We start from the raw sequence: 15,897 nt of genomic DNA, 5'->3' as shown, positions 1-15,897 counted from the left end.
GAATACGAAGCAAAATGAGAAGATAAGAAAGACAGTATTAGAAGCTCTGAAATAGGGTCTTAGAGGGAAAAAAAGAAATACCCAGAGTGAAGATGACTTAAAGAGCCAAGAACTGTTCCTTAAAAAATTCAGACTCAGATGATTTCAAAATTATTGCCCTTTCAAGAAGCTAATCCCTATCCAATTAAACTATTCCAATCCACAGAGAAAGAATCTGCATCAATGCTTTTTGCAAAGACTCATAACCTGGGGTGCTTGGGTGGCTCATTAGATTAAGCATCAGACTCTTGATTTCAGTTCAGATCATGAGATCAAACCCCACGTTGGGCTCTGTGCTAGGCATGGATCCTGCTTAAGATTCTCTTTTCCTCTCTCTCTGTTCCTTACCCTGCACACTAGCTTTCTCTCTCTTGAAAAAAAAAATAAAATAAAAAAATAAAAGGTCACCTGGCTGGCTCAGTCAGTTAAGCCTCTGGCTTTTGATTTTGGCTCAGATCATAATCTCTGTCAGGGTCCTTGGATGGAGCCCAGGGCTCCACGCTCAGCAGAGAGTCTGCTTGAGGAACCTCTCCCTCTTGTTCTCCCACCACCACCACCTCCCCCAAACATGACACGTGCAGGCGTGCTCTTTCTCTCTTATATAAATAAATCTTTTTAAAAAATAAATAATTAAAATTAAAATTAAAATTAAGAGGATCCATAACTTTCATCCAAAACCAGACAGAAAGAACAGACAGAATAATACAGACCAATCTCACTTATAAATATTGATGCAAAAATCCTAAATTAATATTAGCAAAAATGATTCAGCCTTATATTAAAATAATATATCACCATGACCACATGCAGTTTATCTCAGGAATGTAAAAACTGACATTTTTTAAATCCAGTGCTTTAATTTACCATACTAATTGGTCAAGGAAGAAACAAACACAAAAGCTAAAAAGGAATTTTATGTAATTCACCATCCATTATTAATTTTAAAAAACCTAGAAAAGTAGAAAGAGCACACTACCTTAAAATGATAACTATGTAAATTATATATTCTGGAAGCATTTTTCTCAAAATCACTAAGGAGAAGAGCATGCCTTTTATAACCATTGTTATGGGCTACTGGCCCCAAAATACTAATAAATGCAGGTAAAGAAAATATTCAAATAATAAGTGATAAGTTAATTCAATACTAATTACGGAAGTTGTGTCAAAATTACCCTTTTTTTTTTTTAGAAAATATGTTTTAAGTGTATCAGCCTGTGCTAAATCCTGTACATACTCACTTCACTTAATCTATACAACTCTGAGAGGTAGATGTTAATGTGTCCATTTTCCAGAAGAAGAAACAGTTTCAGTGTGATGGAGTAAGTTGCTCAAAGCCACCAACTAAGTAACTGGCAGCATGGCCAACTGATCCCGCATCTTTCTGACCCTAACACTCTGTAAGCTTAGACAAAAGGCTAAGCATATTTCATGTATTTTCCCGGTTCTGCAATTTTTTTAAAAAAAAGTTTGACCCAACTGTACAATAAACTTCTGCAGGTTTACAGAAAGATCATATTATTACCCCATTTATTCTAACAATAAGTGAGATAATTTGGCATTTTAAATTAGTAACAAATATCAAATATTTAATTCTAATATGAACCTCTTTAGAAAAATGACCTTGCGAAAGCTTTCTGGCACAGAAAATTTTTACCTAAAGGAAAATCCAGGCCACTTAATAGCAGGAAAAAAAAATCCTAGCAAATGATCATGAAATCTAAATCACTTTCAACCTCTATAATCCCTTTTGCAACTGGCACTTTTGAAAGGTGGCAATAAGGAATCACCCTACAGAGGGTTCTGGAAAATGTCAGGTTTCTCTTTCCAAGCACCGTATGAGTCACTGAGTTTTCAAAACATCGTGATGTGAAGCTTAGCAATAGATCAGGACATCGTTGGGAATTGCTCTTTTCCTAAGAGCTTCAGAAAAACCTGTGAAGAGTTTCTATGGCAAAAGATATCCCAGGCTCATGTGACGTCCCCTTTCTTTGGCACAAGAATATGAAAGCATAATTTCAAGGCTTGGAAAAATGAACAGTGACAGCCACTATTCCTCATCTTCTCTTGGAAGGGACCCCACCAACTTTATTTAGTATAGCATTTTGTACCCTACTGGCAGAAAATAATTACTACGGGTACTTCCTACTTGATTGAAGAAACCACTTTTCTCTTGGAGACATAGTAAAACAGACAGGTTAACATAGTATTAACATAGTAAAACAGACAGGTTGAATTTCTGGGCCCTTATTTTAACACCAGGGCCTTCACTGGCTTCTTTTCAGTATTTAAATTCAAGAGTGGAGGAGCTACCAGTACAAGTGTTGGTTAGTAGCACTCTGAAGGTCAGTGAGGTCTCAAAAACAGTACTCTAGTCTATAAAGTGATTTTGTCATATCTCCTTAGTCTCAGGTTAGTAGAGATAGTTAACTAATAGTTAAAGGAATCTGTGGGTCTATACCTTTCCCCCTTCCCACCTCCACACCCAGCTCAGATCCTTTGGACCATCACCCAACCAAAATCAACCCACTATATGAATAAGAACTGACAACTGATCAACCACCACATTCTACCTCTGAAACTGATAATACACTATGTTAATTATATTGAATTTAAATGTTTTTTTAAAAAAAGAAGAAGAATCCAAAATGTATTAAGTACTTACTACAGGCCAGTCACTATCCTGAGCACTTGAATAGAGATTGTGTCATCCTGTCCTCCAGACAATTCTGAGTTTCTTATAACTGAGTGAGCAAGAGGGTCTCCAGGGGAACTTTCAAATGGGCATTATTTTATTATAACGATTTAATCCTTCTCATTACAGATATTTTCATTTGGGGGCCAAAGATTTGATATCTTATTCTACCCTCACTCAATAAAAGCCTGGAGGGACATACAACAATGTTACCAGGTGTTTCTCATGTAGATGAACAATGGAGTAACAACTGTCCCTCGGAGACACTGTCCAGTGAGAAAAGCATGGCATTTGGGATCTGATGTTTTGAGTTTGTTGTAACTTTTCATCTACTAGATATTTGATTTTGGATAATTCATTTAGCTCTGCTCTAATAGACTCATGTGTAAAAGGAAGAAAACAACCCAACATGGCTGCATTAAGCATTAAGTCAATGTTTTTCAGAGCTTAGTATATGCAGACCCTCTCCATCTATTCTTCGGGTAAATGGAGAGATGGACAGATTAGTGAATCCCCTGCCACTCTCCCCAGCTTGCCCACTTTTTCTCTTCTCGATTAATATGTTGGTCTTCTTCCCTTTCTTCAAACACACCAAACTGTGTCCTTTATAATTGTTCTTGAGCTGCCTGAGGCACTCTTCCAGCCCCAATCCCCACACTCAAATGCCGGTTCATCACCTGAGTAGTCCTTTGTTCAAATTCCACCTTCTTAAAGAAGCTTTTCTTTTTTTTTTTTTTTTTTTTAAAGATTTTATTTATTTATTTGTCAGAGAGAGAGAGAGAGTGAGAGCGAGCACAGACAGACAGAGTGGAAGGCAGAGGCAGAGGGAGAAGCAGGCTCCCTGCGGAGCAAGGAGCCTGATGTGGGACTCGATCCCAGGACGCTGGGATCATGACCTGAGCCGAAGGCAGCTGCTTAACCAACTGAGCCACCCAGGCGTCCCTTAAAGAAGCTTTTCTAAACTGTATATAAAATTGCCAATTCCTGGCCCCGGTTACTTTCAATACTTATCCCCTGCTGTATTCCCCTTCTAAGTCTTGACACACACCGTTGATGACCACATAACGTATTACTCATTTACTTGCTTGCTCACAGCTTCCCCCACAAAATGCCTAGGTGTGGGGGCTTTGTTTTTTCACCTCGATGTACATTAAAAGGTTGTGATTGTTCTTAACGCCTCCATTCTTGACTTGCTGATCCACACCTCTGAGCTGGCATAAGTTTGAGGAGCTGAGCACGCAAGTTGAATGGATTCTTCTGTACGAATGGTGCTGATGGTTATCCGTAAAGAAATGTGGTGGCCTTAATTTCAAGGACAGTGAGGGATTACTTGGTATGTAAATAGATACATATATCAAAAAGAAATATTCTCTAAACTCACTGGAATAGATAAATAAGAAGAGTTACATTGTCATTCCCATTTCATGATAACACACAAAAAAAATGAGTGCATAACATGCTGTTTTGATTACTAGTTTATGTAACAGTTTTATTAAACTGATTCCCAAGCAATATGTTCCAAAGTGGTTTATATGAGGACACTAATAAAGCAGCATACCAAGCAAATAGACCAACCGTTATTTGGGCTGCTAACATGAATCGTTTCCATTGTCATTTTGAAGACTTTCCAAATTCTTACGTCTAATATGGCTCAGGAAGTCCAAGAGTTCGAAATTCACAAGTCTAGTCAGAGGCAAGGTCATTAAATGCCAGGACTTCACTCTTTATCTAGAGAGTACTTTCAAGGACTACACAGATTTGTACTAGATGATCAAAGCAGCAGACAATTGGAAAAAGCATCAGCCTAATACTTTCTCCACTTGTTTGAAGGCACCTGACAAACTTTGTTTTTAGGAGAACGGGAATTGCAGAAATGTCTTTATCCACAAACAAAACGCTCATACGGTCTAGAAGGAACTTAACAGATGTTTACTTAAAAGTGAACAGATATCCTTGAATTGCTTCCCAATTGCATACATTTCCCTGGTATGCAACATAAACAGATTCTAACAGAATTCTTAAAGTCTTATAGTCAAGAAAATCATAAGATTTTAATAGTTTAGCTCTGTTCTACATTTCTTACTGGTCTCCTCAAGAGTGATGCACAAATTAGTCTTCACTCTTAAAAGAACAAATGGGTAAATTATAGAACAGTTAAGAAAACACATGTAACTTTTAGTGGGTGGTAGCAAAATAGTGATTAAACAAGTAGACCAATAAAATAAACCTTAAGTAGTAAACATGTTCTTAAAAAATTAATTGAGGGACACCTGAGTGGCTCAGCTGGTTAAGTGGCTGCCTTCGGCTCAGGTCATGATCCCAGCGTGCTGGGATGGAGTCCCACATCGGGCTCCTTACTCAGCAGGGAGCCTGCTTCTCCCTCTGCCTCTTCCTGCCTCTCTGCCTGCTTGTGCTCACTCTTGTCCTCTCTCTGACAAATAAATAAATAAAATCTTTAAAAAAATAAAAAGTTAATTGATTTCCTGAACAAATTTCTCAAGGTAAATTTAAATGTTCACATTTGGGCCATAATATGAGAAAAGGAAGACCGATAGGGAGAGTAATTTATATCAATCAATAATAAATAGTTGACCCTTGACCAACTTGAAGGTTAGGAGTGCTGACCCCACACGCAGTTGAAAATTCATGTATAACTTTTGACTCCCCCTGCAAAAATTTACTAATCATTTAACTTCGATGGGAAGCCTCAGGGATGATATAAGCAAGTATGTTACCATGTATTTTGTATGTTAAATGCATTATATACTGTATTCTTACAATAAAGTAAACTAGAGAAAAGAAGCCTTTATTAAGAAAATCACAAGGACTGATGTAATGAGCACAGGGTATTATACAAGACTGATGAATCACTGAACTCTACCTCTGAAACTAATAATAATTATATTAATTAATTGAATTTAAATTTTTTTTTAATTTTTTAAAAACCCAGAAAATCACAAAGAAGAGAGAACATTTATAGTACCATACTGTATTTATTGAAAACAATCTGCCCAGAACGGGACCCACACAGTTCAAACCCACGTTGTTCAAGGGTCCCCCCTGTCACAATAAATACCACAGTCAGCTCTGATTCTTCTCCCTCCCATTACTGATTCTGTGTAACATTCCTTTTGTATATATTTGCTTATTAGCCCCAGACCTCATTCCTTCTCTAATTAATATAATAGTTTCCAGTATCCCCTTCTGCCAATCACAGAGTTCTGGAGCCCAAGGAACTCTACTCAGAAACGCAATTCCAAAGCCCCTGCTTCCTGACCAGTCCTACTAAATCAGACTTAACATGTCTACCTACTGAAAACTGCCCACCCCCCCCCCAACTCCTTTGTTGAGCATTTAAGGCCCTCTATGCATTTATTTTCAAGTCCCTGACATGGTTTTCAGTCTTACCTTTTCCTTGCATTGGTCCAAAGTATTTTTTCAGCACTTCTGTCATTTGAGCTGTGATCAGCCAGAAGCTTAGGACACAAAGATAAAGAAGCTGGAGGCTTGCCCTCCAGCAGCCCTCAGACTCTTGGGGGGTGAGTGGTGGAGGGGACAAGTACATGAAAAATACATGTGTTGAGAAGAGTGGCGACAGAGGCTGCCCAGGCAACCCTGGACTCAGGCGTCCAGTCTGGCCATCTTATTGACCTTGTTTCGTCAATGTTAATTCTTTCAGTTCTGCGCTAAGACGTGGCCCACTCTGGCCAGTACTCCACAGTTTCGTCCCTGATGTTTCCTTTCTGTGGAACGGCCTTTTTTGGTTTTCTGCATACCCCAAATATATCTGGCGGGAAGGCTGCATCAGATGTCAACTAATCCATGAAGCTTTCCTTATTGTCTTTGTCTTAATCTCTCATTTGAATTCCTAAGGCACTTGGTTTGTAGTTCCCTTTCTCATTCTAATCACATCCTTGCTTGTATTGTAGTTCATTATCCAAGTCTTGTTTCTTTTACTACAACTGTCTGCCTTTTCAGAACAGCAACTATGATTTTATATACAGAAACCTAGAAAAGGAAAAAAAAAACCACCCTTCACAAAAGAGTGAAAAGGTGTTCAATGAACCTTCCCCAAGCTAAAAGAATACGGAATAAATTGTACACTAAACTCAATTGTAAAACAGAACAATGAGGGGAGTAACTATACAAATTGATCCCCACACACTTAGAGTAAATCTACTACATAAATTACTGTAAAAATTAATGTCAGTAGAGATGAGAGCTGCTAACTAACAGAGAGCAACCTGGGCTGAAAGGGGTTAAGCAGATCTATCCACAATGGGAAAAAATTCTTCATTGCCTTTATTAAAGACTAATTTTAGGTCTTTTGGTAATTAAATGAACACACTGTTTATGCTCCATATGCTATCTGCCCTGAGTCTTGGAAAATACGTGAAATTTCCAAGAATTAAAGTTTCCATTAACACAAGTGCCAAATCAGGAGGACTGACCTGTGGGAGAAAGCACATTTGTCTTTCCTGGAGCCTATTCAAAAAACTATAGAAAGATATTTACTATATAACCTTTCTTGTGCGCAATTGCTCTGTTTAATCATTCAGGCCATCTAGACAATATCAGGAAACTGCAACATTTCAGAAAGTAATCAAGTACAGAAGAATGACCATTTGAGTTCTAAAGTGTTGACAGCGATCCCTTTTTGGGGGAAAACTTTCTCATTGGAAGAAACCTCGGCTTTTTTTTTTTTTTTTCCTTTTCCTCTTTCTTCTTTCTTTCTTTTTTTTTTTTTTTTTAAAGATTTTATTTATTTATTTGACAGAGAGAGATCACAAATAGGCAGAGAGGCAGGCAGAGAGAGAGGAGGAAGCAGGCTCCCTGCTGAGCAGAGAGCCCGATGCGGGACTTGATCCCAGGACCCTGAGACCATGACCTGAGCCGAAGGCAGCGGCTTAACCCACTGAGCCACCCAGGCACCCCCTCTTTCTTCTTTCTTTTCGGAGGCGGGGGTTGGGGTGGTCGTTGCATGCCAGTGTGTGTGTGTGTGCGCGCGCGCTTCCTTGGTTAATTCCCTCAGAATTAGCTTTGACTGGAGAAGAAACACTTTACTTAGAGTGGGTTCCAAACCTCTTCCACCTGCATAAGATCTACTAGATGGAAATTTAATGTAAATTAGTGTGTGCACACAGCTTGAACACCTTGGAAAACTGTTTTCTGATCCCTATATCTGGTTTTATTCAATCTTAAGCAGCCCAGTGATCTACCCAGATTACAAAATAAAAAATAAATTCTCTTTACGTCAGTGAACTTGGACTCTAAGTTCTCTCTCCTGAGCAGGGAGCCTTTTAAAGACGCGCGAGCACGCTGGCAGCTGGGGGTCGCAGCTCCTGGGAAAGAGCTAGTTCCACAGGTCCCGCCCTCCGCACCCTCTCCTTGCCCCTCCCTCTGGCCGGCCTCCACCTCCACGGGATGCGCCTTCTCCCACTCCCCTCCCGCCGCCACCTCGCCGACTTCAGCTGCCTCGGAGGTCTCGCACGCGTCAAAGCCGGAACTGGGAGGCTGATTTGTGGAGGTCCTCTCCCCTCTCCCCCCGGCCCCTCCTCCGTCCAGAGCGAGGGCCCCGGGAGCAGAGCCGAGTAGGGGGAGGGGAAGATCCACACCCATCCCCCTTCCTCTAGCCCTCCCGCGTTCAGATGCAATTGCACCTTTTATTATTTTAACTCTTCTCTCTAGGACGCGCGGCCCCCGGATCTGTCCCTCCGGCGTCCGCGGTCCCTGCGCCCGCGCGCCGGGATGGGAAAGCGAGGGACCTGCCCGAGGTCGGCCGGCGTGTGCGGGGAGGTGCAGCTGCCGCGCCCGCTGCTCAGAGTCTGTAAGTTTCAACGCTCCTCCCGGGGAGGGGAGGGGGAGGCTGTTCGCATCCCGGCAAATGCTTTAAAATGCCAAACACAGCAGAGGTTTACAGTGTTGAATGGACTTTCCGGGGCACACTCTTAACCCCATCTGCAGCTCGCGGGCTGATGTCCGGGCTTTTCCTGCAGCTTCTGCGTTTGATCCCTTCCACTGTAAAGTTTTCAGTTTATACTATTATGAATTCCACTGGGAATTCATAATTTTTTAAATGCAATTCATACTTCTTTAAAACTTAAGGTACTTCATCATTTTCAAGTTACGGAGCACATCGCTTATTATTATTATTATTTTGTCAAATTTCACTAAGCATGTTATTTATACTGCGCAAGAGGCAACGGCCTTTTCTTTGCGTACTTCTAAAAATAACGGAGGAAGAATTTACTCTTTACTTTTCGTATTACTATATTGTCTAAATAATAAATGGCTCGTGATACCCAGCTGGCTTTAATTTTCATCATAGACGCCGCGTGTTTGTATTTTTGCACTCGTCTATAGACGCGGTTAATCTCAGGAGTAGTGTTGAGCCTGCTGTTTACAGGAAGGCTCCTGGTTTTGTTTAACTCAGGCTATGCCCATATGTGTTCAAAACGATAAGGAAAATTGGAACGGTTCCGATTCAGACCAAATAACTTCCCCGCGATCCCGGAACTCAAGCACAAACTAGATTCGTGTTTAGAGTAGTAAAGGCATACCTTAGTTTGCATGTCACCTGGCACGTATAGCCACATCCTTGAGTGCAAGAACTGAAGAGGTGAAGTGGGGGAGGGGAAGGTTTTAAATCGTTTCCCTTCTGCAGGAGGACTTTCCGAGGGAAGGAGAGGCAGGTTCGAGACAGGTGAATAGGCTGGCTATGGTGACGGGACGATGTTGGCCAGAAAGAGCATCATCCCCGAGGAGTATGTGCTGGCGCGCATCGCCGCGGAGAATCTACGCAAGCCGCGCGTGCGAGACCGCCTCCCCAAAGCCCGCTTCATCGCCAAGAGTGGGGCGTGCAACCTGGCGCACAAGAACATCCGTGAGCAAGGACGGTTCCTGCAGGACATCTTCACTACCTTGGTGGACCTGAAGTGGCGCCACACGCTGGTCATCTTCACCATGTCGTTCCTCTGCAGCTGGCTGCTCTTCGCCATCATGTGGTGGCTGGTGGCCTTCGCCCATGGGGACATCTACGCTTACATGGAGAAAAGTGGAACGGAGAAAGGTGGTTTGGAGTCCACGGTGTGTGTAACTAATGTCAGGTAAGAATGCAGTGGGATGAAGCAGGGACTGAAAGCAGGATAGAAAGAAATACTAAACTGCCCTTTCTCCCCTAGCACAGTCCTTTTGTTGAAAGCGAAATAAAGCACTTACTTTAGTACCTTCAGCCACGAAGAAGGAAAAAAAAAAAAATCCTAATCTAAAACAATAAGAATCTTTAAATGCATCTTTATGGATGAGGAAGCTCTGAAAATGTGGACTTTCGATTTCTCTGGTTAACTTTAAAAATACTGTATCAGTAATTTAAAGAATGGTTGTGATGCAAAGGATTCCACAGCGCGCTTTACTCAAAAAAAAAAAAAAAAAAGCACCCATTCAGTTTTCAGTGCGGTGGGGGGGGGGGGGGGGGCTGCTGTCCATAGTTCTGGTGTCCACAAGTCAATATATCTGATCGACAAAAATATTGTGCAAATTTTAGTAATATTTTCCCCAGACTTCTCTTACCCGTGACATTTTCAGAAATCCTGAGGAAAATGGGAACAACTGGTGTAGAGGTATCCTAAATTAAAAATCCATTAAAAAAATGAAATAAATAGATATAAGCCCTTCTTTACCAAGATTATCTTAAATATTTGGTTGCTTGCATTGGATTAAAAATTTTTAAAAAGTTATGCTAAGATGTAGAACTAGAAAAAAAATAGTTTTTAGTGGAAATTGGTCCAAGGTTTTCATGGAGATTATAGAGAAGTGACTTAATGTTGTGGTTTTCTTTACAAGTTTTAATAGAATAGGAAAAAGTCCTCAGACTGCCTAACGTTTGCTTCTTTCTCTTATGTTGTGTTCCAAAAGTAAGTAGAATGAATTTGATTTCAGTCATTCTCACATTTTCACAGGGCCTAAGAACATTTAGTTGGGGTGATCTGTCTTTTAATTTGTTTTGTTTGAAGACAGAAAGAGCTCATTTATATCAACTGCATAAATATTCACTCTGAAGCGAAACAATGCTAATAATACTGGAAACTCTGCCAGAATATTTTCCAAGTACTATTCCAGATTCACATAGTGTACAAAGCGAAGCAAGTTGAGCAAGCACTATTCTGCCAGGCAACTGTAAAGCATGAGACCTTTCCTGAACCCAAAATCTTCTGAAATTAGCATACCACTGCAAGAAGCAGAAACCCAGACTGTGAACTGGTCTGTCCTTAGTATCCGCAATGCCAACGTATCAGGGAGGGGTGCAGCATTTGTGTGCCAAGATCACACATCACAGATTTCAGCTCGGATTTTGAGGAAAGAAAAATATATTTAATTGATCCATTGCCTTTATCATCAAGTAGATATTATTTTCTTGTCTTAACTTTTCACAAAATTTGTCTCCAAGAAAATATAGATGAAAAATGTTGGTGGTCATCAGCATACCAGATACAATGGAAACGATTAAAACGCTGCGTTTAACAGACATTTGTAGGCTACATATCGTTATCTATAATATTCCTCTTTAAGAAATTTATGGGCACTAATATTGGTGAATCACTTTCATATCAAGATAAATGTTTAATAAACATATGGTAGACCGTCATAAAATCAGATAAAAGAAAGAACAATGATAAGCCTCAAAAATAAATGACAGATTTTAATTACAAGACAAATATGTTGGCTTTTCCTGTGAAAGAGGAGTCATAAAGCAGTTTATTAAAGATGTATCATCACAAGTGGCATCCTTTCCTTGATTTTTTGGAAGAACTTATGGAGTGCACTGGTTGTTAAAAGCTGTTTTACTACTAGCTCTTCTTTCTTCACCAGATGTGTATGGAGGCACATCCATCCCTCTGATGCATTCCTGCTGGTGGGAACATTCAGTTTACTGTGAGAAATGGTGTCACAAATATAAGGAGACAAAGTTGATCTTATTAGCCTGACAATTTTCACATTTCTAATTATACTTACCTAAAAAAATTTAATTGACATCTTTTAAGATTAAAATCTTACTAATTTTGTTTTAATGTTATGATATTATTTGTGCTTTAAGCTCAGTGTGCAGCTTAATCATAACAAACCATATATGATACAATTTTTTCACCAAAAATATAGAAATAAAAATCTCCAGTCTCTCCCAAAGGGAATTTAAAAGATGCCTAATAATGTTTCTTATTATTTGTATTTTCTTTCAGAAGTTCACTGTCCCACCATTTTATCGAAATTAGACACACCTTATTGTGACAGTTACTCACCGGGATGTCCAAATAACATTTTACCATTCTCATTTTAGGATGGCTCACTTTCCCTTTCCTGTGGATGACTTTTCCAAAATGAGTCAGAAAATAAACCACTGTATCTCTTCTTACTCAGCCTAACTCCCTCTGTAGCAGAACAAACGAGCAACAGAACACTTTCATCTTTTGAGGGCATGACAGGTGTCCATGAAAGACTAGGTCTTGCTACCATAGAATGTTTAGAATTAAATTCACTTGTAAAAGAAACAATATGTCAAACATGTAACATAAACAATATGTAAAATAAGGCACTTGAATAGTCGCTCAATCCATTAAAACGAAATGTCTGGGAATATTTATCTCCAGGCTGTTCCCTGAAGTATATAGACCTTATTAGAAATCAGCATTGGGTCTGAGCCCCTCCTCTGGGGTCCATCCTTATTCTTCCCCAAGTTTTTGGATCATATAACACATCTGTGTAGCTAGTGCAAAAAGCAATCATTGTGGTTTTCCATTAATCTTTTTAGCAACAAAAGGGGTTAAAAGGCAATTGTTACACTCCCCTTAAAAGTTAATCAAGAGAATCATTTATGCTTACCCCTCATGGTGTTGCACAAAAGTGTAGTGTGTGTACTTGGTATTCAAATGTTTAAGCATTTTGCTCACTCGTTGTGCATGGCATTAATGGATAAATAATATGGATAGCCTACGTATGGTTAATCTTCTGTAAAATTAGAGAAGTTTGAAATTGGCATGGGGCAAACACAGGATTACCCTGTTTTTGTTAAGAAGTCACAGCCATATAGGATATGTAGTTAAGTGAATAAATTAATCTTAAGAATAACCAAATGTGCATCTTAAGCATTCACCTGAGAGCTTTTCAAAAGTCTTATCCAGGTCGACCTTGGACCTACCAAATCAGTGTTTACATTGAGCTATGTGGAAGAGATATACGACATGAAAAAGCTTCCCAAGAAAATACTGACATGTGTTCACTCTGCCTTTGCCTCTTTCAGAGCACCAAGCCAGAATTGAGAGCTTTCAAATTCTCCTTATGTGATCTTGACAGTTACTTACTAATCTCTGCCTCAAATTTTTCCCTTAATAGCCTCAGTATTCTGTAAAATTAGAGAACAAAATGAGACAATCAATAAAAGTATTCTTTCCAAATGGCAAAACATTAAAATATTTTTTTTTACTAAAAATACTAGTACTTTTGAATGATGTGTTTTGTACCACCTTTAGCCCTGTGCTTTCTCTGCGTAAGGTACATGGTGTTAGCCAATGAATATGATTTTAAGGGTTATAAATAATAAAAAGTACACTTAATACTCAGGACCTTCCCATATGACTCCAGTCACTTAAACTCAAATATGCAATAAATAACAAACATCTATCTGATAAGAAGTTTCTCCAAGTAAACTATGCCACTGTGAAAGTATTTCACAAAGTAAAATACGTCCTTAAATACAAGTATGTATTTATTATTTTAACTTATTATTATAATGCTTTCATATACATAGGTCCATCATTACATGATGTAGAAAACAATAGACTGAATTCCAGAAGTCTGGAAGTAGATGCATTCCAATGAGAGAGAGGAAGAGAGAGAAAGTGCTTGTGTTCAGAATCAGGCATTTGACAAGTTAAGTTGCCAAGTCTTTCCAAAAGCGTTTAATAGCCTTTGGAGGAAGAACATGGAAAATTCAGCTTGGCATGTTATTTCATTATGCAAAATATGATCTGATGGCACCGTTTTCTGATATCATTCCTTACAGATCTTTCACTTCTGCTTTTCTCTTCTCCATTGAAGTTCAAGTGACCATCGGATTTGGAGGGAGAATGATGACGGAGGAATGTCCTCTGGCCATCACAGTCTTGATTCTCCAGAACATCGTAGGTTTGATAATCAATGCAGTCATGTTGGGCTGCATTTTCATGAAAACAGCTCAGGCCCACAGAAGGGCAGAAACCTTGATTTTCAGCCGCCATGCTGTGATTGCTGTCCGAAATGGCAAGTTGTGCTTCATGTTCCGCGTGGGCGACCTAAGGAAGAGCATGATCATTAGTGCCTCAGTGCGCATCCAGGTGGTCAAGAAGACAACCACACCCGAAGGGGAGGTGGTGCCTATTCACCAGCTGGACATTCCCGTTGATAACCCAATTGAGAGTAATAACATTTTTCTGGTGGCCCCTTTGATCATCTGTCATGTGATCGACAAGCGCAGCCCCTTGTATGATATTTCAGCAACTGACCTTGCCAACCAAGACCTAGAGGTCATAGTGATTCTGGAAGGAGTGGTTGAAACTACCGGCATTACCACACAAGCAAGAACCTCCTATATTGCAGAGGAGATCCAGTGGGGCCATCGCTTTGTGTCTATTGTAACTGAGGAGGAAGGAGTGTATTCTGTGGATTACTCTAAATTTGGCAACACTGTTAAAGTAGCTGCTCCCAGGTGCAGTGCGCGAGAGCTGGATGAGAAGCCTTCCATCCTGATTCAGACCCTCCAGAAGAGTGAACTATCCCATCAAAATTCTCTGAGGAAGCGCAATTCCATGAGGAGAAACAATTCCATGAGAAGAAATAACTCCATCCGAAGAAACAACTCATCGCTCATGGTGCCCAAGGTGCAATTCATGACTCCAGAAGGAAATCAGAACACATCAGAATCATGACAGCAAGCCAACCTCAAGAAAATCTGTTATCACGTGGTGGTGGTTTGGGCAAATCACAGTCGGACTGCACCAGAGCTGGAAACCAGCAATTTGTTCTATATCTTATGCACCAAATGATACTCATATTCAAGCAACAGCGCTTTCTGTGTCACTAACCAGTAACACAAGGTGGAGGATTCATGGCTGACACTCGTCTCACACATGTGGCATCTGCAGTGACATGCTTCTGTTATGTAGAGGAAATAGTATGCTCTCCTTTCTCTCAATTCAAAACCCGAGAATTCCATTAGTAGTGATAGGCCTTGAGTACCAAAGTTGGCCAAGGAATGATTCTGATTGAAATGCATTGTACTTGAAACCACAGATCTCTCTGTTTCCATTGGTCACTCTGAATGCAAGTAGGATGGGGAGGGGAACCCCAAAAGGGTGCTGTTAACACCTCTTGTATATCAACCAATATGTTGCCTTCTCCTTTTTCCAGATTCTGTGCCTGATAAGAAGCCTGAGGCAAAAACTGCTTCTCTCTACGTGCTTCTAAACAGATTGCAGTCACTTACTTCTTCACAGTGACCTTTGCAGGTTTCTTCGTCCTCCTTGAGGCAGCCTGTTGGTGGAACTGGGCAAAGAGCTTTGGAGAAAAGCTAAGAACGTTCCTGTCTCACTTAGGACTGGATCCCCAAAAGTGACAGTTATTTCTTTTGGCTTCTCACTTCTTAAAAGTCCCCACAGGGAAATACTGTATTGAATATTTTATTAAAATATTTTCTTTGTATTCATAGTAGTTTTGTGATTTCTCTTTCACAAAATTATCAGTAGTCAAAGCTCAAGGGAAAAAAAACAACAACATTTTTAGAGGCACGTGAAAGAGATATTATACAGTAGTAACACCTCTCAGACCTTCCTATCTTTGAAATTGGTTATTCCAAGGGAACTACATTTTTTTTTTGGTCTCATTTTGATTTTACTCACTTCCAAGATTTGAAATGTTTTCTTAGCTCTTCTACCTGAACCTGATGTATCGTGGAAATCTTATATTTTTTTCTTTGGATCTCCAACCTCCCTTCTTAAAATTCTGCTCTCTTCCTAAATTCAGGCTTGGCATATGTTGGTTTCGGGTTATCTCACTTGCTAAAGTGAGATTTTCTGTCAGAACTTGATTTCATCATCCTTAGCTCTTGTTTCTTCAGGGAAGGAGCGAGGGCACCCAGG

The 15,897-nt window shown here is 39.9% G+C and overlaps 1 protein-coding gene and 2 long non-coding RNA genes across 3 annotated transcripts in view; 2 read left to right on the top strand and 1 right to left on the bottom strand.

Moving 5' to 3' along the window:
• Positions 1-9,430, bottom strand: part of LOC131838909 (uncharacterized) — a 32,939-nt gene extending 23,509 nt beyond the window's left edge. The window contains exon 1 of the long non-coding RNA XR_009356740.1: positions 9,292-9,430. This is a non-coding gene — a long non-coding RNA (uncharacterized LOC131838909). The remainder of the gene's footprint in view (positions 1-9,291) is intronic.
• LOC131838910 (uncharacterized) lies at positions 8,665-15,460 on the top strand. The gene is made up of 2 exons (XR_009356741.1): positions 8,665-8,836; positions 15,170-15,460. It is a non-coding gene; the product is annotated as an uncharacterized LOC131838910 (long non-coding RNA).
• On the top strand, positions 9,464-15,460 carry KCNJ8 (potassium inwardly rectifying channel subfamily J member 8). Its single transcript, XM_059185729.1, has 2 exons — positions 9,464-9,837; positions 13,788-15,460. The coding sequence occupies exons 1-2, from the start codon at positions 9,464-9,466 to the stop codon at positions 14,686-14,688; spliced, it is 1,275 nt and encodes a 424-aa protein (XP_059041712.1). The 3' UTR covers positions 14,689-15,460.
• Positions 15,461-15,897: the final 437 nt, after the last annotated feature.

Source organism: Mustela lutreola, chromosome 8, assembly GCF_030435805.1.
Source record: "Mustela lutreola isolate mMusLut2 chromosome 8, mMusLut2.pri, whole genome shotgun sequence".
NCBI classification, from domain to species: Eukaryota; Metazoa; Chordata; class Mammalia; order Carnivora; family Mustelidae; genus Mustela; species Mustela lutreola.
The sequence above is the reverse complement of the archived record's forward strand: the minus strand, read 5'-3'. Positions and strand labels throughout refer to the sequence as shown.

Bases quoted from the DNA above. Each gene is read 5' to 3' on its own strand.
- KCNJ8 (XM_059185729.1), top strand. From the start codon at position 9,464: ATGTTGGCCAGAAAGAGCATCATCCCCGAGGAGTATGTGCTGGCGCGC. The intron at 9,838-13,787 runs GTAAGAATGCAG...CATTCCTTACAG, and splicing joins GTGTGTGTAACTAATGTCAG to ATCTTTCACTTCTGCTTTTC.